General features: G+C 65.0%; 2 protein-coding genes across 2 annotated transcripts; both read left to right on the top strand.

Annotated features, from left to right (window-relative positions):
- Positions 1-1,505: 1,505 nt before the first annotated feature.
- LOC148220773 (uncharacterized) lies at positions 1,506-3,317 on the top strand. The gene is made up of 3 exons (XM_088181014.1): positions 1,506-1,617; positions 2,265-2,583; positions 2,821-3,317. The coding sequence occupies exons 1-3, from the start codon at positions 1,506-1,508 to the stop codon at positions 3,191-3,193; spliced, it is 804 nt and encodes a 267-aa protein (XP_088037140.1). The 3' UTR covers positions 3,194-3,317.
- A 1,366-nt stretch (positions 3,318-4,683) lies between these two features.
- ARHGEF2 (Rho/Rac guanine nucleotide exchange factor 2) lies at positions 4,684-20,338 on the top strand. Its single transcript, XM_088154689.1, is given in 25 exon segments — positions 4,684-4,813; positions 12,646-12,796; positions 14,199-14,266; positions 14,372-14,435; positions 14,700-14,829; positions 14,909-15,018; positions 15,105-15,251; positions 15,571-15,824; positions 15,987-16,112; positions 16,381-16,395; positions 16,397-16,420; positions 16,422-16,500; positions 16,582-16,626; positions 16,629-16,838; positions 17,097-17,173; positions 17,256-17,425; positions 17,611-17,678; positions 17,776-17,964; positions 18,130-18,237; positions 18,320-18,384; positions 18,470-18,511; positions 18,626-18,676; positions 18,987-19,379; positions 19,559-19,745; positions 19,840-20,338. Coding segments are annotated over 25 exon segments (2,868 nt in total). The 5' UTR covers positions 4,684-4,795; the 3' UTR covers positions 19,917-20,338.
- Positions 20,339-20,416: the final 78 nt, after the last annotated feature.

Raw genomic sequence — 20,416 nt, 5'->3', positions numbered from 1 at the left:
CTGGAGTCAGGAAGGGGCAGTTTGACCCCGGGGGGGACCCGGGGGGGGCTGTTCCTGATCCCTAAAAACCGCTGGGAAAGGGAATCGGGGGGTGCCGAGGGCTGTGGGGGAGGGGGGAAGAGGGAGCGGTGCCGGATTTGGGGAATGGGAGCGGCACCCCCGGATCTGCGGGAAAAGGGTTAACAGGGAGAAGGATCTGGTTCGCCAAGTGGTTCCTGGTTTGTTTGGAGTGCGGGAGAGGAGGGGGAGGGGGCGCCGGGCTGGGACCCCGGGAATCGGGAATCTCCGGGCTGGGAACCGGGAATCGCAGGGCCGGGACCTCGGGAATTGGGAATTTCCGGGTGCACGGAGCTCACCCCCCCCCCCCAATCACCCGCAGGTAGGTCCGGGGTGACCTGGGGTGACCTGGGGTGACCTGGGGATGGCCCGAGCCTCCCAGAGCCCCCCCTGAGCCCCCAGGTCCCACTGTCACCTCAGTGGCCACCCCAGGGCCACCCCCCAGCCCCTTCCCTGGTCACTCCGGTGGGACACGGGACTCCCCCCAGGCCTCTCCTGTGGGACTCGGGGAGACACCCCCGGCCCCCCGAGGTCACCCCGAGGTCACCCCGAGGTCACGGCCCTCGAGCCGCTCCCTCTCCCCTCCTGGCTCCGTGTCCCGGCCGCTCCCAAAATCCCGGGATGGCCGCGGGTTGTTCCCCGATGGTGTCCAGGGAAAGCCCCTGGGGCCGCCGCTGCCCCCATTCCCGCATTCCGGGAATCCCGGGAGGGTCCAAAGAGCGCCTGGGAAGGGCGGGATGGGTCCCCAGGGCCCTTTCACCCCGGGATTGGGGACAGCCGATCCCACTCCAGGGATGAATTTGGCCGGAGCAGCTCCCGAAATTCCCGTGCTGGGGAATTCCTGTTCCCGCATCCCAATTCGGGATCCAAACCCAGCGGAGCCGCCACTCCCGACATTTCGGGGGTTGCCTCAGGACTGGGATTTGGGGGGAGCCGCTGCAGGATCCCGTCCCTTTCCCAGCCAACTCCTGAGCTTGGATTCGCATCTTGAGATTCCCAACAGATTCTGGGAAGCTCCCGCGCATCCCGCTCGTTTTTCTGCGTCTGGATGAGCCCGGGAGCCCCAAAATCCCCCCGCGGGTTCCTGGGAAGAGCCGTGGCTGCGGTTTTCCCTCGGGAGCTGCCCTGGAGCGATGGCCACGCTCCGCTCCTCATTTTTTTATGATTCCCTATTTATTATTCCCCGTTTGTGGCCGATCCCCGGCAGATCCAAGGGCAGATCCACAAAGGAAAGCGGTTTTTTTATAATCAGCTGACCGGGCTGGGAATGTAAAAACAGGAAAACGGCTGAGCTCATCCCAGCTCATCCCAGCTCATCCCAGTCCCCTCCCTGTCCCCAGCGGGGTGAGTGTGGCCAGGGCCGAGGCAGGATGTGTCAGCCCGGGAATGGTGTCGGGATTTGGGGATGGTGGGACCGGAGCCGTGGGCTGGGCACGGGGATCGGGGGGATGCAGCGGGAGCAGCCCGGGATCCACCGGGATCGAGGCGAGGAGTGGGGAGCGTGGTCCCGGCAGGAGCAGCCGGCTCGGGATGTTCGGGGGTGCCGGGATTTTGGGAGGGGTGCCGGGATTTGGGGAGGGGGTTCCCAGGCCAGTCTCACGTGGCGCCATGGCCAGGCTGAAATCCCCCAGATCCCATCCCAAAACCCGCCCAGATCACACCTTAGATCCCATCCCAAACCTCTCCCGGCCCCATCCCAGATCCCAGGTGCCGCCCTGTCCCCCTAAAGGCCCCCGAGCCCCCTCTCCCGAGATCCGGGGGGTTCATCCTTCCCCTCAGGAGAAATTTGGGGAGTTGAATGAGCCGCATCCTTGAGGGGTCTCCCAGGAGCGGGGATTCCCATTCCCGTTCCCATTTCAGTTCCCATTCCCGTTCCCATTCCCATTTCCATTCCATTCTATTCCCATTCCCGTGTTCCAATTCCCATTCCCTCTCCACATCCCCCTTCCCGGCCGCTCTCATCCCAAATTCCTGGCAGTTTAATGAGTAACCAGGAGAGCTCGGCTCGAGGGGGGGGTTTGAGTGTCCCGGTCCCCCCGGGGGGGTTTGGGGACCCTCCGGCGCCGCGGGGACCCGGCCGGGAACGGGAATGTCCCCCCTGCTCCGGGGGGCTGGTGGGGGCAAAGCTCGGCTGAGACCCCCCCCAAAATTAATCTGGGGCTGAGCTGGGTCCCCTCCCCCGACCCCTCCACGCCCCCTTCCCGCAGCGTCCGGCCCTGAGCGGCCCCCCCGCACCCTGGAGCCCCCCAACACCCTGGAGCCCCCCAGCACCCTGGAGCCCCCCAACATCGCCTCAAGGCCCTGCGGGGGGGTCCCCGAGGGGGTCCCGCTCCCGAGGCGCCGCTGCGTGTCCGTCCTGGAGTCCGGCACGGCCTGGGATGAGGAGGAGGAGGAGGAGGAAGAGCGGATCCCCGGCGTGTCCCTGCGCAGATCCGGGACCCTCCGCAGCTCCCTGGATCCTTTCCGCCGGCACAGCTGGGAGCCGGGAAAGGACCCGCGGGGGATCCCGGGCTACGGCCACCTCAGGTACGGGGGACCCCCGTGTCACCATCCCCCCGACCCCAACTCCCAAATCCAGGGGTCTCCTGTGTCCCCGACCCCAAATCCAGGGATTGGGATCCTGCATGAGCGGGGACACCCCGAAGTCCCCGCTCACCTCTCGGGGACCTGGTTTGGGGATTTGGGGTTCGAGGGTTTGGGGGTTTGGGGTTTGGGTTTGGGGGTGTCCCCCCAGCTGAAGGTCCCCGTGTCCCCCCTGCCCAGCGGGAGCTCCGAGCTCGGCTCCAGCGCGGAGCAGCTGGGGGGGCTCAGCCGGAGCCGCCGGGACCCCCGCAGAGCCCCCCTGGTGCACAGCAGCGAGGACCTGGACTCGCTGCTCTCGCAGGACGAGGAGGACGAGGCCGATGTGAAGCGGGCACAGGTTGGTGACACTCCTGTCACCCCGGGGGTCACCCAGCACCCACCTGAGCTGGAGGAAGGGGGGGGGACAGGGGACCCCCGGAGAGGGGTCACTGTGAGAAAGTCGCATCCTGGTGGCTTTGCCATCCACCCTGGGTGGCTTTGTCACAGTCCTGATGGCTTTGTCACAGTCCTGATGGCTTTGTCATCACCCCAAGTGGTTTTGTCATTGTCCTGAGTGGCTTTGCCATGATTTTGGGTGACCCTGTCGTCACTCTGGGTGGCTTTGCCATCATCCCAGGTGGCTTTGCCATTGCCCTGGTGGTTTGCCATTGCCCAGAGTGACTTTGCCATTGCCCAGAGTGACTTTGCCATTGTCCTGAGTGACTTTGTCATCATCTTGAGTGGCTTTGCCACAGCCCTGGTGGCTCTGTCATTGTCCTTGTGCCTTTGCCTTCATCCTGGGTGGCTTTGCCGCTGTCCGGAGCGTCTCTGGGACCAGGACGCTCCTTCCCAGCCCTGTCCCCAGGAGCAGCTTTCCCCAGTGTCGGGGAGGGACCCTGGCAGGGCGGTGAGGGTGGCAGTGCCACTGTCGCTGTCCCCGCTGGCAGGAGGACGCTCGGAGGCTCCCGGCGCCCCGGGCCGGGCCGAGCTCCCGGGGCTGGTCCCGCTCCAAATCCGCATCTCTCGGTGTCATCGCCAGTGTCCCCGGCGAGGAGGGTGAGTCTGTCCCCCCCCCCGGGACCCTCGTGTCCCCCCGGCGCTGTCCCTGCCCCGACCTCCCCGGTAACGACCCAAAATCGATGGCGCTGCCACGGCAGTTAATTATCGCCCCCCTAATTATCGCCCCCCCGTAACCCCCAGCAGCTCCTCGCGGCCCTTTTTAAAATTCCTTTTCCCTTTTCCAGCTGCCGAAATTCCCCTGTTCGCCTCCCAGCAGAGCCTGGTCAGCGGGTGAGTCCACTCGCTGTCCCCTCTGTGTCCCGCTCGCTGTCCCCACGCTGTCCTGTCCCCTCCCCTCGCCTGTCACAGCCCATTCCCGTCCTCATTAGGGCGGCTGTTCTTGGGAATCGTCACTCCGGGGGCTGGCCGGGAGCCCCGCGGGGACGAGCGAGGACAGGGACAGGGCTGGGGACAGGGACAGGGACAGGACTGGGGACACCCCGGCCTGCATCGCCGCCCAGCAGAAGATGCGGCTTTTCCCCTTTCCAAGGTGGCTCGTCCCCCTCTGAAGGTGATTTGTCCCCCTCCGAGGGCATCTTGTCCCCCCTCGAGGGTGATTTATCTCCAAGGGTGGCTTTTGTCCCCTCCGAGGGGCATTTGTCCCCTTCAGGGGGAATTTGTCTTCTCCAAGGATTTGTTCCCGTCCAAGGATTGCCTTAACCCCCCCCCCCCCCCCCCGGGGTATTTTGGCCCCTCCAAGGGCGCTTTGTCCCCCTCCGAGGATGTCCCCAAGGAACCAGGACCACCCAGGACGGGGAGGACCCTCCCCCTAACCTCGGGGTTGCCCCCCTCAAACCCAGGACCCTCTACCCGCTCCCCAAATCGGGGACAGAGACACGGGGAGGGGGCCGGAAGGGACAGAGGGGGCTCGGGGGGGGGGGGGGGGACGGGACAGGGGGGGACTCTCCCGGCTGGAAGCGGGGAGGGGACACGGACGCTCCTCCCCGTTCCCGGCGGGGACAGAACGGGATTGTCCGGCGGGATTGTCCAGCGGGATTGTCCAGCGGGATCCTCCTCCTGCAGCGCCGGGAGCCGCGAGCGGCTGGAGGGGGAGGCGGGGACCCCCCCGGGCCGGGAAGGGACCCCCCTGGACAGGACCCTCAGCTTTATCCGCAGGATGACCGGGAAGACAAAGGTAGGGAAAAAACGGGAGCGGGGCGGTGGGATCGGCTCGGCGGGATAACAACGGGAAAACAACGGGAAAACGACGGGAAAACGGGATAATAACGGGATAATAACGGGATAATAACGGGATGGGTTCAGGGATGCTCCGCCGTGCCTCAGTTTCCCGTCTCCCTCCCGGCTCCGTGCCTCGCTGCTTTCCAGACTTCGCGATGTAAAAAGAGAGGAAAATGGGGAATGCGCTGAGGGAAGGGATCCCAAGCGGATCCCCCCGCTCATTCCCGGCCTTTCCTGCCGCCATCCCTTCCTCGGGAATGTTTTCCTCCCTCTCCTTCCCCTCCCGTGCCTCAGTTTCCCTTCTCCCGCCTGTTCCGAGTCCCGCTTGGGTGACTCGGGGATGGCGCTGGGGGGTCCCCCCCAAAATCCTCATTTCGGGGGGCTCTGGGGGGAGGAATTGAGGCACGAGGGGACGCAGCAGCCGGCGGTGGCTTTGTCCCCGTGGCTGCCACCCCAGGTCGGTTTTGGGGGGCGCCAAACCCCGCTCGCCCCCCACCTCCCCCCCGCCCCGGGCGGCCCCGATTCGCCGCCATTCGGAGCCGTTAATCCCCGACCTCCTCCTCCTCCTCCCGCTCCTCCTCCCGCCCTTCCCGCCGGATCAGCCGCCAGCTGTTCCCATCTGGGGGGGCCCCACGTCCCCCCCCGGGCTCCAAATCCCGCCTGGAGCAGCCGCGGGATCCGGAACCGCCCGGTGGGGACGGCTCCAGCCTCATCCCGACATCCCAGCGGGGCCGGAACCGCCTGAAATCCGCCGTTCCTTGGGATGTTTATTGGGATTATTGGATTGTTTGTTTGGGGTTTTGTAAGGAAAAGGAGCCTGGAAGTTGGGGTGCGCCGGGGGGGGGTCCGGCTCCTTGTGGGGATGGGGATGGGGGCGGGAAGAGCTGGACAAGGAAGAAATTATTCTTCCCGAAACGGGAAGAAATAATAATCCCGAAGGGAGGGGGCCCTTTGGGGGGCTTCACCCTCGGGGTCCGGGGGGGGTCCCAGCCCAGGGATGAACGGGGGAGCGTGGCGGAGACGCCCCCAGACCCGGCACCGGTGACTCCCGGGGGGGAAGTTGTGGCGAGGGGCCGGTGCTGGGGGGGCTCCGGGGGTCCCCCGTGTTCGGACCCCCCCCCCGTTTTCCTCCTTCCGCCGTTTTCAGGGCTCCCCCTCCTCCCCCGCGGGATTTTCCCGTGCGGATCCACGTGGGAAGCGCGGCCGGACCCCCGCGGGCTCCCCTGGAGCATCCGGAGGCCTCTCCGGGGTTTCCTCCCGAGGTTTTTGGGCTATTTTGGGGTCTCTCGTGGGTTTTGGGCTGTTTTGGGGTAACGGCCGGGAGGGGGAGAAGAAGCGAGTCCCGGCCCGGGTGTATCCGGGAGGAAATGAGGAATCGGGAATGTGGGTGAAAGGGGGAGTCTGACCACGTCCCCCCCCCCCGCTCAGGGGCCCCCGGGGGTTTGATTCCGCTTTGGTGACCAGGAGTTAATTAAAATCCGCAGTTTAATTAAAATCCAGCCTAAGGAGGCCGGGAAGGAGCCGGGAATGAGCCGGGAATGAGTCAGAAACGAGGCCCAGCCGCTTCCATGGATCTGCTCGGATCCTGGGCTTGACACATGGGTTGTTTTCCTGGATGTCAATTTTTCCCAGGGAATGGTTATCCCATCCCATCCCATCCCATCCAGGTGCTGTTTTCCATAGGGAAAAATCCGAGGTGGCCGGGAACGGTAACACCGCTCCATGGCACCGGTGCCTTTTCCTGGTTATTCATTAACCCGAGCGCTGCCGGCGCCGCCGGGCTGGGAAATGCGGGATAAAGGGACATTTAATTTGGGATAAAGGGACATTTAATTCCCTAAGGAACCGTTTGCATCTGGAACCGGGGGGTGGCTTTGTCCTGGGGTTTCCCAGGTGACATTTGGGGATTTTGGGATTCCCAAAAAGCCACAGCTGGGAGAGGGAACGTTATCTCTGGACCGGGAGTGGGACTTGAGCCGATAAATCCTGGCTTATCCCGGTGGAGTTAATGTTCAACCGGGTGACGCCAGCCCAGCTCCCGATGCCAGGGCCTCTCCCAAGTTTTAGTGAGGAAAAGCAACATTTTCCCAAAATAGCATCTTTATCCCAACTTTCCTTCCCCAGGGAAGTGGCAGCACCCGTGGAGGGGCTCTCCCGGGAAGGGCCCAGCCTGGATTTGCTGCAGTTTGGAGAAAAAAAGCCCCAAAATGGAGGAGAGCAGGGTTGGGATTTGTGTCACCCCAAAACGGCGCTTTGGGGTATCCAGGGCTCGGGGGTTTTGGGAGGGGGCGGAATTCCATGGGATTTGCTGCTTTCTTTTGGGATTTCGGTGCTGGGATGGGACGGGGGTGTTCCCAAAGGTCGGGGGTTTCCAGGGAGGGTGTGAGGGGGGGAAACTGAGGCACGGAGAGGAAGGGCTGGACTTGGGGCCACATCCGGGCTGCTGGGGCCGGAGCAGGGGGGGGCTCCGAGGGGCGATCCCGGGGGATGCCGGGCACGATCCCTGGTGGCTCCGGGGGCCGGTTCCAAGGGAATTTCACGGCTGGTGATCCGGGATGGCTCTGGGGACCGATCCCAAGGGATGCCGGGCTGTGATTGCTCGGGATGAAGGAACACAAATCCCTCGGGATGCTGGAATACAAATCCCTTGGGATGAAGGAATACAAATCGCTTGGGATGAAGGAATACAGATCCCTTGGGATGCTGGAACACAAATCCCTTGGGATGAAGGAATACAAATCCCTCGGGATGCTGCGGGGTGGTGGCCAGAGCTGGGGCTGAGTCCAGAGTCTGATCCCTTGGGATGCTTGGGAGCTGATGCCGGGGGATGCCGATCCCGGGGATGCTGATCCCGATCCCGGGGTGCCGATCCCGGTTGGATCCCGGTTGGATCCCGGGGTTCCCGGCTGGATCCCGGTTGGATCCCGGGGACCCCGCGCGAACAAAGGCCCCGCGGGCAGCACGAGGCCGGGGGGCGGCGCGACCCGCCCCCGGGGGGCGGGACCGAGAGAGACCGGGCAGGGACCGGGAGCACCGGGAGGGACCGGGAAGGAGCCGGGAAAGAGCCGGGAAAGAGCCGGGAAGCACCGGGAAGGGCACCGGGAAGGGCCGGGAAGGGCGGGAGGGAGCCGGGAGCGCTCCCTGGATTATGTCCCGTATCGAGTCGCTGTCGAGAGCCAAGAGCGATCGCGCCAAGGTGGGTCCCGGGGTGCGCAGCCCCCCCCCCCGAGCGGGGTCCCCCCTCTTTCAGCCCCTCTTGGGTTTGGGGGGGCTCTTCCCTCCCTGCTCCTGTTCGGGGGGGAGGCGGGGAGGGGTCTCCCCATCCCTCACCCCCCGACTTGGAGGGGCTCTGCCCTGCCCCAGGGTCAGGGGGGGTTTGGGGATTTTTGGGGGGCACGGGGGGGATGCTCGGGGAGGGGGTCGCGCTTTTCGGGGATCCCGATGGAAGGGGGCGGAGGGCGGGGAGAGGGCGAGGCCCCCCCGGCCGCTCCCCACGGTGCATTGGGGGGGTGCTGGCTGGAACAAGGACCCCCTGCCCGCACCCCCAAACCCCCCCACAGCTCCGGGGACCCCCGCGTGTGTCCCCCTAAACTTCTCCTCCTCCCCAAACTTCTCCCCGATTCTTCCTCATCCTCCAGCGCGGCCGCAGCTTTGGGTGACGCGAGGATGAGGATGAGGAAGTCGCCTTCCCCTCCTGCCAGGCGGGGGAAGAAGTTTTAGGGACCCCCCACCTCAATTTTATGTCTCTCCATGATGACACGGGGGTCGGGGATGGGGAAACTGAGGCACGGGGCTCTGCGGGAGCGCGCCCGCGGCTCCGACCCCCGTGACCGGGGTGGTGCGGGGGGGGGGGGGCCCGGGCATGTGGCAATGCCGGCGTGGCGAAACGGAGCCCGGGGGGGGGGGGGGCTGGGGGGGCTGGGGGGGGGCTTTGTGTGCCCGCCGTGCCCGGGCAGGGCCGTGGTGAGAGGGGGGACAACGCTCTGTGTCCCCCCCCGGAGCTCAGTTCACCCCAAAAAGAGAATTTTTTGGGGAGGGGTGGGACCCCCCCGGAGCCGCTCGTGGATGCGCTGAGTTGGTCGGGCCTGAGCTCTGCGGGCAGCGGGGGGGGTTTGGGGGTGCTCCCACCTCGGAGAGGGGTTTGGGGGGGTCAGGGGGTGGTTTGGGGGGTCAGGGGGTGGTTTGAAGGGGCTGGGGAGCGGTTTTGTACAAGGGGGAAGTGGCTGTTGGTGCCCGCGCCACCCGGAGGGAAATGGTTTTTGTTTTTTTTTTTTTGTTTAAAGAAAGTTTCGTCCGAGACATTTTGGCCCCACCCAGGGTCGGGGGGGTCGGGGAAGGCCGGCGTGATCCCCCCGAGGAGGGGGAGGCTCCCAGGGGATCCCCAAAGGACCCCACAGCCCCCGGCTGGGAGGGGACATTTGGGGACCCCCCCCCCCCCCGTGGTTTTACGGGGGATCCCCACCTGCCTTTGGGGGGGGGGGGGTCCTGGCAGCGCCCCCCGCCCTCCCCGGAGCCCCCCAACCCAGCACGGGGGGGGGGGGGGGTCCCGCTATCCCAGATCTCCCCTCCTCAACTGCGCCCCTAAATCCTCCCCTAAATCCAGGGGCTTCAAACCTCCGAGGGGGCAAATTTGGGGGTTGGGGGGGGTGCTGGAGGTGTCACTCGGGTTTGTTTTTTTTTTGGGGGGGGGGAGGGGGAACTGCTGGGAGTCCCCCCGTGGTTCCCGTCCCGGCCCAGCTGGGTCTTTGTTGCCTCGGCTGTGGCTTTGTTCGCCGCCGGGGTGGCGAGGAGAGGGGGGGGTGGTGGCTGTCCCCAAAGAGCGACCCCAAAAACGGGGGAACTTCCCCCCAAAAAAGGGGGCGGGCTCGTCCCCGTGACGCCGTTTCGGGGTTCAGCTCCATCGAAGCCCTGCGGGTTTTGGGGTGGGGGCTCCCCACCTTCACACCCGATGCCGCTTTTAGGGTGGGGTGACCCCGAGGTGTCTGACAGAACCCCAAAAACTCCTCCCCAACCCCGCGCGGAGTTTTTGGGGCTCGGGCCGGAACAGGAACCCAAAAAAAAAAACCAAAAAAAAAAACCCCGGTCTCTATTTAAAGCACTGAAACTTCCTCCGCCCTCAGAGCCGGGGAGGGGGGGGTCGGAAGCTCGGGGACCCCGAAATTCCCCGCACGGAGCGGCCGCGTGTCCCCGCACCCCGGTTTGTGACCCCGCGGGTTTGGGGTTCGGGATGGGGGGGGGGGGGAATGGGGGGGGGGGGGGTCTTTGTGTTTGGGTCGGAACCGCTCGGGGATTTTTGGGGGGCTCGGGACAGGCGAGGCCACTGCCCCCCCCCCTCCCCTCCCCCGGGGTTTTTAGGGTTTGGTGTCTTCATGGGGGGCACCGTGACCCCAAAATTTGGACGAGTTCCCCCCCCACCTCTCCAGACGGGTGCGCGACCCCCCCCCAAATTCTGCCAGGGTGATTTTTTTTTTTTGGGGGGGGGGGGGGGGTAGCACGGATTGCGCCGGTATGACCCACCCCAGGGTTGTTTTTTTTGGGGGGGAGGGGGTCCCTTTGGAGACCCCCAGGCCTGGGGGGGGGTCCCGGGGCGGGTGGGGGCCGGGAGGGGGGGGCAGGAAGCGGCCGCGGCTCCCGCCTTTGTCTGGTTCGGTTTCCTTCGGGGGAGCGGCGGCGGGGGGGAGCAAAAACAGGGAGAAAAACACGGAAATCGGGCAAGGGAGAAAAGCGAGGAAAGAGGGGAGAAAAGTGAGGGGGGAGGAAAGGAAGAAAAACAGTAAAAAAAAAAAAAAAAGAGAAAAAGTGGAGGGGGAAAAAAAAAGCGGAGTGAAAAGGAGAATGGGATGTAAAAAAGGGAAAATAAACGGGGGGAAAGAGGGAAAGCGGGGAAAAAGAAGGGGGGAAAGCGGTGAAGGAGGAAAAATCGGTGAAAAAGGAAAATGCAGTAAAAATAGGGAAATGAGCATAAAAAAGGAAAAAGAGTGAAAAACGTGGAAGGCGGCAAAAAAGGAGGGAAGGATAAAAGAGGAAAGAAAATCGGGGGCGGAAAAGGAAAGAAAAGGAGAAAGATAAAGGAAAGAAAGTGGAGGGAAGAAAGGGAAAAAAATAGAGGAGAAAGGGCAAAAAGAATAAAGGGAAAGCAAAGGGGAAAAAAAAATGAAAGAAAAAGAACGGAAGGGAAATAAAGGGAGGTTAAAAAAAAAAAAAAAAAAAAAAAAAAGAAAGAAAGAAAAGAAAAGGGGAAAAAACCGGAGGAAAATAAAAGAAAAATAAACAAAACCAGCGGAGCAAAGGGAAAATCAAAGGAAAACAAACAAGCGGGCGGGAACAATCGCGCGCGGGGCGGATGTCGCGGTCGATGTCGCGGCCGGAGGCGCCGCCGGGGCCGGGGGGGGGCCGGGGCTCGGGGGGTCCGGGATGTGCTGCTGCTCCTGCGCCCCGTTCCCGGCGGACGGGGAGGCGGAGGGACCCCTGAGGCCAGAGCGGGTGAGACCCCCGCGACCCCCGCCCGGGGCTGGGGACACTGAGATGGCACTGAGGGGACACTGAGATGGCACTGGGGGGACAAGGGTGGCATTGGGATGACACTGGGGTGACTCTGAGTGACACTGTGGGGACACTGGGGTGGCACTGGGGGGACACTGGGATGGCACTGGGGGGACACGGGTGGCATTGGGGTTACACTGGGGTGACGCTGGGGTGACTCTGAATGACACTGTGGGGACACTGGGGGGACACTGGGATGGCACTGTGGGGACTCTGGGGTGGCTCTGAGTGACACTGGGGGGACACTGGGGTGGCACTGGGGTGACTGTGAGTGACACTATGAGGACACTGGGGTGACACTGGGATGGCACTGGGGTGACTCTGGGTGACACTGTGGGGACACTGGGATGGCACTGGGGTGACTCTGGGTGACACTCTGGGGACACTGTGGGGACACTGGGATGGCACTGGGGCGACTCTGGGGTCCCGGTTCTGCTCCGAGGGGTCCCCCTGGTGCCCATGGGGTCCCACTCCTGCTCCCCGTTCTCCCCCCGGGGGTCCCTCAGCCCTCGGGGGGGTTCGGGAGCCGGGACGGGCACGGGGACCCCCATTTGGCACCGGCGATTGGGAGAGGGGGGGACTGGGGGGGGGTCCCGCCGTTTTTGGGGGTCCCGGGGCCTGTCCCCCGCCGGGCTCAGTCCCGGTGCCAGGCACGGCCCGGCCCGCGGCGGTGGCGAGGGGGGGCACAAAGGCCTCTCTGTGCCCGTGGGGGCGCGGGGGGGTCCGCGGCGAGCGCGGCGACACTCGGGGTGACACCGACTCCCTCCCTAACCCAAACCGACCCCCCCCCCCTTCCCTAAAACCATCCCCGTCCGTGGGGGGGCTCAGCCCGGCTCCCGACCCCCCGTTTTGGGGAGGGGAAAAAGGTGAAACCCCCCAGTTTGGCTAAAAATAGGAGGTTGGGGGGGGGAGGGGGGACCCGCAGGAAGATGTCCCCAACCCCCACGGGGCAGCGTCACCCCCGGCTGCGCCCCCGCACCCCGTCCCCATTGGGGCTGGCGCCGGGGGGGCCGTGCCGGGGCGGGGGGGATCTCTCCCGGTTGCCGTGGAGACGGGATGCTGGGAAGCGGCAGCGAGCTCCGGCAGCGGGGTGGTCTCTCCCCGTGCTCCGGGCTCCTCACAGACCCCACGGGGGTCCCGCAGCCCTCCCGGGCCATGAGCCGCGTCCCGAGGCCGGCGGGGGGGGCGGCGGCGCGGCCGCGGTGCCGCAGCCCCGTCAGGCGTCCGGTACCGCTGTCCGGGCAGGGCAAGGACAAGGAGAGGATGAAGGAGGGCAAGGAGAAGGACGCGCGTTACACCAACGGGCACCTCTTCACCACCATCTCCGTGTCCGGCATGACCATGTGCTTCGCCTGCAACAAGAGCATCACGGCCAAGGAAGCGCTCGTGTGTCCCAGTGAGTGCCCGGGGGATCGCGGGGGGATGGTCCAGGGGGATGTGCCCGGGACCAGGGGGGACCTGGAGGGGTTTGCTTGGGGGGGGTTTGTCATGGGGGATGTGCCAGAGTGGGATTGACACGGTGGCATGGCTGGGGTGGCTTTGATGGGGTGGCTTTGCCAGGGCAGAATTGCCAGGGTGGCTTTTCCAGGATGAGATTTCCGGGGTGGCTTTGCTGCAGTGGCATTGCCAGGGTGGCATTGCCGTGGTGGCTTTGCCAGGGTGGATTTGATGGGGTGGCTTTGCCAGGGTGGATTTGATGGGGTGGCTTTGCCAGGGTGGCTTTTCCGGAGTGGAGTTGCCAGGGTGGCTTTGCCGCAGTGGATTTTTTGGGATGGCTCTTCCTGCTTGTCTTTTCCATCAGGGTGGCAGGGCTGGGGTTGGTACGATGGGGTGGCTGTTCTAGGTTGGTTCTGCCAGGGCAGAATTGCCAGGGTGGCTTTGCTGCAGTGACTTTGCCAGGGTGGCTTTTCCATCGTGGTTTTGCCAGGGTGGCTTTGCTGGGGTGGATGGGCCAGGGCAGAATTGCCAGGGTGGCTTTTCCAGGATGAGATTTCCGGGGTGGCTTTGCTGCAGTGGCTTTGCCAGGGTGGAATTGCTGGAATGGAACTGCCAGGATGGATTTTCTGGGCTGGCTTTCTCGTGGTGGCATTGCCAGGATGACATTTCTGTGGTGGCTTGGCCAGGGTGGCTTTGCCGCAGTGACTTTTCCAGTGTGGAGTGGCCGGGGTGGCTTTTTCTGGGGTGGCTTTTCCATGGCGGCTTTGCCGGGGTGGCTTTGCCGCAGTGGCTTTTCTGAGGAGGCTTTTTTTGGGATGACTTTTTTTGGGGTGGCTTTGCTGGGGCGGAATTGCTGGGGTGGCTTTGCCAGATTGGATTTGCCGCAGTGGCTTTGCCAGGGCGGCTTTTTTTGGGATGGCTTTTTTGGGGTGGCCTTGCCAGGATGACTGTGCCGTGGTGGCTTTTCCAAGACGAATTTTCTGGGGTGGCTTTTGCCCAGTGGCTTTGCCGCATGGACACCGCAGTGCCCATTCCCAGAGCCCAGGATTTTTTGGGTTGCTGCCCTGGAGCAGGTGATGGTTTCTCTGCCCTGGCACATCCCGGCTTCCTGGCGCTGGTGGCCCCGAGCTGGCGCTGGTGGCCCCGAGCTGGCTCTGGTGGCCCCGAGCTGGCGCGATGCCCTCGGGGTTGGGGCAGCTGCTCCTTGGCAGCTGCAGCTCCGGCAGCGCCGGCTGATCCGCATCCACCCGCATTCCCACCACATCTGCTCCCGTCGCTCTGCCGGGATCCGGGGGAGGAGGGCTGGCAGGAGAGTCCCCGTGGCCTCTCCGTCACCTCTGTCACCTCCCCGTGTCCCCCAGCCTGCAACGTCACCATCCACAACCGCTGCAAGGACACCCTGCCCAACTGCACCAAGGTGAAGCAGAAGGTGAGCGCGGGTGACACGAGGGTGAGGGACTGGTGGGGGATGAGGGAATGGGGGATGTGGGAATTGGGGACACGCGAGGACAGTGACGCTTCCGCTCCCCCGCAGCAGCAGAAGGCGGCGCTGCTGAAGAACAGCTCAGCCCTGCAGTCGGTGTCCCTGCGCAACAAGAGTGAGTGGGGGGAGCTTCCCTTCCCTTCCCTTCCCTTCCCTTCCCTTCCCTTCCCTTCCCTTCCCTTCCCTTCCCTTCCCTTCCCTTCCCTTCCCTTCCCTTCCCTTCCCTTCCCTTCCCTTCCCTTCCCTTCCCTTCCCTTCCCTTCCCTTCCCTTCCCTTCCCTTCCCTTCCCTTCCCTTCCCTTCCCTTCCCTCTGTCCCTACACAGCCTGGGAGGTGACAGGGGGGTCCCAGCACCGACCCCTCGGTGTCCACCCCCCAGATGCCATCCGGGAGCGCCCCAATTCCGCCATCTACCCCTCGGAGAGTTTCCGGCAGACGCTGCTGGGGCCCCGCCGCGGCCGCCCCTCCTTGTCCCTGTCCAAGAGCGTCTCCACCACCAACATCTCGGGGTAAGGGCAGGGAACGAGGGGGACAGCGGGATCTGGAGGTGTCCCCAGTGTCCCCATCGTGTCCCACCCACTCCCCCAGGACGTTCAACGATGATTCTCCCCTGGGCATCCGGCGGATCCTGTCCCAGTCCACGGATTCCCTCAACATGCGCAACCGGACGCTCTCGGTGGAGTCGCTGATCGACGAAGGTGGGGACACTGCAGGGACACCGCAGGGACGTGGGGACACGGGGGAGGGACACAGGGACTCCACATCCCGCTGATGTCACCTGCAGGCCCTGACGTCATCCTGAGCCAGCTGCTGAGCGATTTGGAGGCGGATGGGAAGGAGTTCGAGGCGGATTCCTGGAGCCTGGCCGTGGATAACAGCTTCCTGCAGCAGCACCGCATGGACGTCATGAAACGGCAGGACGTCATCTACGGTGAGGGGACACGGGGACACGGGGACAGGGGGACACAGGGACAGGGGGACACGGCATGGGACACAGGGATGCAGGGCAGGGGTAAAGACAGGTAATGTGTGGACAGGAAAGGGATACAGGGATGGGGATGCAGAGATGGGGGACATGGGGACAGGCCAGGGGACACGGGAAGAGGTTGGAGAAGGAGGAGTGGGGACACAGGGACGGGACGGAGGATGCAGGGACAGGGATGCAATCATGAGGACACAGGGCCAGGCTGGGTGGCTGTCCCTGAGCTCCTGTCCCTGTCCCCGTGGTGACCCCGCCGTGCCCCCCGCAGAGCTGATGCAGACGGAGCTGCACCACGTGCGGACGCTGAAGATCATGGGCGCCCTGTTCCGCAGGGCGATGCTGGAGGAGCTGCAGCTGGGACCCCCGGCACCGTCCAGCGCATCTTCCCCTGCCTCGACCGAGCTCAGCCACATCCACGAGCGTTTCCTGGCCCAGCTCCTGGAGCGGCGCCGGGAATCGCTGGCCCAGGACAGCAACAAGAACTTCGTCATCGACCGCCTCGGTGACATCCTGGTCACCCAGGTGGGCGGGGGGACCTGGGAATCGGGATATGAGGGGATGGGGGACTGGGGGGTGGGGATAATGGGTTACCAGGAAAGCAGGATGCTTTGGGGTGGGGATGCCAGGGATGGCAGAGGAGGGGGTCGCACTCACTGATGTCCCCTCGTCGTTTTCTCTGCCAAGTTCTCGGGCCCGAGCGCGGAGCAGCTGCGCAAAGCCTACGCCGAGTTCTGCAGCAAGCACACCAAGGCGCTCAAGGAGTACAAGGACCTGCTGGCCCGGGACAAACGCTTCCAGCAGTTCATCCGGGTGGGTTCCGTGGGGTCCCCGAGCTGGGGATCGGGGTCTCCGTCCTCTGGAGGGACCCTCGGGATGGGGGTTGGGGTCTCCCTGCACGTTCCAGGCTTTGTGCCCCAGTGGAAAACCCTTCTCCCAACTCCGTGCCTCAGTTTCCCTGACTTGTGTCCCTCCTTCACTGAGTTCCCGGGGGGGGTCACTGATGGAGAGGGGTTCCTGCTGATGGGGGTCTCTGCTCTGGGGGGCCCTGCTGATGTTGTGTCCCCCCTCTCCCCCCCAGCGGGTGACACGGTCCCCCCCTCCTCCGCCGCCACGGCGTCCCCCGAGTGCATCCTGCTGGTGACGCAGCGCATCACCAAGTACCCGGTGCTCATCGAGCGCATCCTCAAGAATTCCAAAGGTACCGGAGCGGGAAGGGGCCGGGACCCGGGGGAGTTTGTGGGGCGGGGCCGCAATTCCAGCTGCCCTCCCTTTCCCGCAGACAACGAGGGGGACTGCGCGGACCTGTCGCGGGCGCTGCGGCTGGTGAGGAGCTGCTGTCGGCCGTGGACGAGGAGGTTCACGCGTGGGAGCTCCGCGGGCGCCTCTGGGACGTTTTCCGGCGAGTGGATCCCCGCGCCAAGGTGCCGCTGCTCTGGGACAGCCGCCCCGGAGTCTTCGGCAGGGACGAGCTGCTGCGCAGGAAACTGGTGCACAGCGGGGGAATGCTCTGGAAAACGGCGGCCGGGCGCTTCAAAGGTGGAAATGAGGAGAGGGGGAAAAAAAAGAGGGAATTGGGGGATGGCCAGGGAGCAGGGGGATGAGGATGCTGTCATGGAATGGGGGTTCCAAGAGATAAAGGGTGCCCCTGGAGCAGGATGCTGGCAGACCCCTTCTTGTCCACGGCTGAATTTGGGGTGAAAAAATTTGAGTCGGGAAAAAAATCCAAAAATTTGGGAGTCGGGGGGGGGGGGGCGCTCAGCGGGTGAACCCTCCACTCACCCCGGCTCACCCCAGACGTCCTGGTGCTGCTGATGACGGACGTGCTGGTGTTCCTGCAAGAGAAGGACCAGAAATACACCTTCCCCATGCTGGTGAGCCGCCCCCTCCTCACCCCGAGCCTCGCTGGGGCTCCTGGGCAGCGTTCCCCATTCCCAGCGCTGCCCAATCCCGCAGGACAAGCCGGCCGTCATCTCCCTGCAAAACCTGATCGTGAGGGACATCGCCAACCAGGAGAAGGGGATGTTCCTGATCAGCGCGGCCCCGCCCGAGATGTACGAGGTCCATGCGGCCTCCCGGGATGATCGCAACCACTGGATGAAAGTCATCCAGCAGGCCGTGAGCCTGTGAGTGTCCCCGGGGGACTGGGGACGGCTGGGAGCCCCCCGGGATGTCTGGGGATCTCTTGGAATCTTGGGGGACCCCACATTGGGTGGTGGGAGATTGGATCTGAAGGGGAGAAGGGGATGGGTGTGGGGTGATGGGGCTGGGGGCGTCCTGGCTCTGATCCCCCCCATCCCGGCCCTCCCAGCTGTCCAAGCCGCCAGGATTTTCCCCTGATTGAGACGGAGACTGAAGCGTCCTTGAGGAAGCTGAAAGGTGAAAAGTTCATCCCACCCCATTATCCCACCCCATTATCCCACCCCATTATCCCACCCCATTCCCACTGACCCCAATTCCCTCTGTCCCCTCCCAGAGCGGATGGAGCAGCACGACCGTCAGATCGCGGCGCTGCTGGAGGACAAGGTCGGGATTTTTGCGGACATGCTGGCGCTGGGCAGCGGCTGCTCCGAGCCCCCCCAGGCCCCCCGAGGGACCCCCTTCCCTGGGGACCCCACCCGCGGCCCCCGAGGGGACGTCCTGCTGCACGACGCCATCCGGGAAGGTACGGGAGCTCCGGGATGGGGTGGGACGGGGTGATCCAGGGTGGGAAGGGATGGTACGAGATGCTCCGGGGTGCTTCAGGATGCCCCAGGACGTTCTGGGATGCCCCAGGATGGGGAAACTGAGGCAGGGGGAGGGGCTCACGCTGCCCTTCCCCCCCCCCCAGTGGAGTGCCTGAAGGAGATTTTCACGGGATGCACCCGGGATCGGGACCAGAACCAGAACCACAACAACCCGCCCGAGACCGAGAGCTGCCCCAGCCCCAGTGCCAGCAGTAAGGGGGGGCAGGGGGAGGGGGTGCTGGGTTGGGGGGACCCCCGGGACCCCCCTGGGGCTCACCCAGCCTTCCCCTGCAGACGGCGACTCCGGCAGCATCAACGGCTCCTTGGAATTCCGGGCGGATCCGGACTCTGGGCAGAGGGTGAGTTGGGGAGGGGGCTCAGGGGGACAGTGGGGACCCCCCAGCCCATGCTGGGACCCTCAGTGTCACCACATCCTCTCCACAGGATGGGAATGGGAACCAGGTCCCGTCGAGAGGATCCCAGGAGGTGAGGAAAGGGTTTTGGGGTAGGGGGTTGATGCCCACCCCGTGGTGCCCCAGGGTCTCCCCTCGATGTGGCACTCGGGGTTCACCTCCCCCCCTCAAATCCTGTCCCCCACAGGAGATCAACCAGCGCCTGGTGAACCTGTACGGGCTCCTGCTGCGGCTCCAGGTGGGACACGGGGGACGGGGAGGGGACAAGGGGGCACCCCCTGCCCAAATCCATCCTGCTCCCAAATCCATTCCCTGTCCCCTTTTTGTCCCCCCCCTCTTTGTCCCCTTCCCATTCCCCTTTCTTCTCATTCCCCCCTGAGCCCTCTTTGCCTCTATTCCCCCTTTTTTCTATTCCCCCCTTTTTCTCCATTCCCCATTCTCCCATTCCCCCATTCTCCCATTTCCCATTCCCCCATTCCCCCATTCCCCCACTCCCCATTCCCCCATTCCCCCATTCCCGTGCCCCCCTGACCCCTCTGCCCCCCCAGGTCCACCTGACCCACCAGGAGGTGCTGCTGGAGCTGCAGCTGCCGGAGGGGCTGCAGCGGCCGCGGCCCCGCCGGGGGTCCCAGCCGGCCGTGCCGGTAACCGGGGGCTCTGAGTCGGGTCCCGGGGCGGAGCTGGCGCTGCTGCAGCGGCAGCACGGGCTGGTGCAGGAGGAGCTGAGCCGCTGCCGGCAGCTGTGCCAGGAGCGGGCGCAGGAGGCGGCGGCGCTGGAGTCGCGGCTGCGGGACAGCGAGCGGGAGCGGTCACGGCTGGAACGGGAGCTGCAGGAGGCGCGGGGGGCACCGGCGGGGCCGCGGGGCCGGCGGGCGGCGGAGCCCCGGCGCAGGAGCCTCCCGGCAGGGGATGCGCTGTACCTGAGCTTCACCCCCCCGCAGGTAGGAGCGGGGGGCACCGGGGGTACCGGGGGTACCGGGAGTACCGGGAGTGGGCAGGCTTGGCACGGCCCAGGGTGAGGGGTGGGGTCACTCCGGTTGTGTCCGGTGGTCACTCGGGTTGTGTCCAGTGGTCACTCGGGTTTCGGGCCTGACCCCCCCCGTCTGTCCCCACCCCGCAGCTGACCGTCGCCAGCACCCCCCCCGGCCTCCCGTTCCACCCCACCGCCTTCCCCAGTCCCCGGGACGAGCTGGAATTCCGCGGCGCCGATCCCGAGCGGCTGCGGGAGGGCGAGGACACCCTGGATGTGCTCCTGGAGGATGAGGGGGGCTTGGGAGGCCGCCACTCCCCCCCCGCCAGCCCCCGAGGTGGGTCCTCGTTTTTGGGGGAGGTGGGGGGGGCAGATCCCACCCTGCGGTTCTCATTTTATTTGGCGGAGAGTTAACCTGGATTTTCCCGTAGATTTCCTGAGGATGCAGGATATTCCCGAGGAGGCGGAGAACAGCCAGGAGCTGAAGGAGGGCGACGGGGATAGTTAGGGACCCCCGCAGCCCCCCCAGCACCCCACGATTCCCCCAGGACACGCCGGGGGCTGGATCCAGCTGTGGGGAGCGTCGGGAAAAGCGGGATGGGAACGCTGCTATTCCCACGGGAGCCTTATGGGAACGGGGGGGTCCAGTCGCCCCCTCCCCTACTCCAGCCCGGTGGGGCGGGGGTGGCATCGTGTCCCCCCTCTTCCCGCTGGGATTTATTTATTTATTTGGATGTTTTTGGGGTGCGGGAGGCGGCCCCGGGGGGGGGAACCTCCCGCTCCTGGGTCAGCGGTGACAGTGACCACCCCCCCGGTGTCGGGGGGCTGCCCAAGGGTGGGGCGGGGAGGGACGGGATCCCCGCGGATTAACTGTAAAAACAAAGGACAAAAGAAATGAAAAATATAAAAAAATTTGGAAAATCGTGAAAATGGAGAGTTCGGAGCCAAAATGAAGGGGGTGGGGCGGGGGCTGGGGGAGGCACCAGCCGGGGCGCGGGTGTCTCATCA

Source organism: Sturnus vulgaris, chromosome 31, assembly GCF_052056855.1.
Source record: "Sturnus vulgaris isolate bStuVul1 chromosome 31, bStuVul1.hap1, whole genome shotgun sequence".
Lineage (NCBI taxonomy): Eukaryota > Metazoa > Chordata > Aves > Passeriformes > Sturnidae > Sturnus > Sturnus vulgaris.
This window is presented reverse-complemented; position numbering and strand designations above follow the sequence as displayed.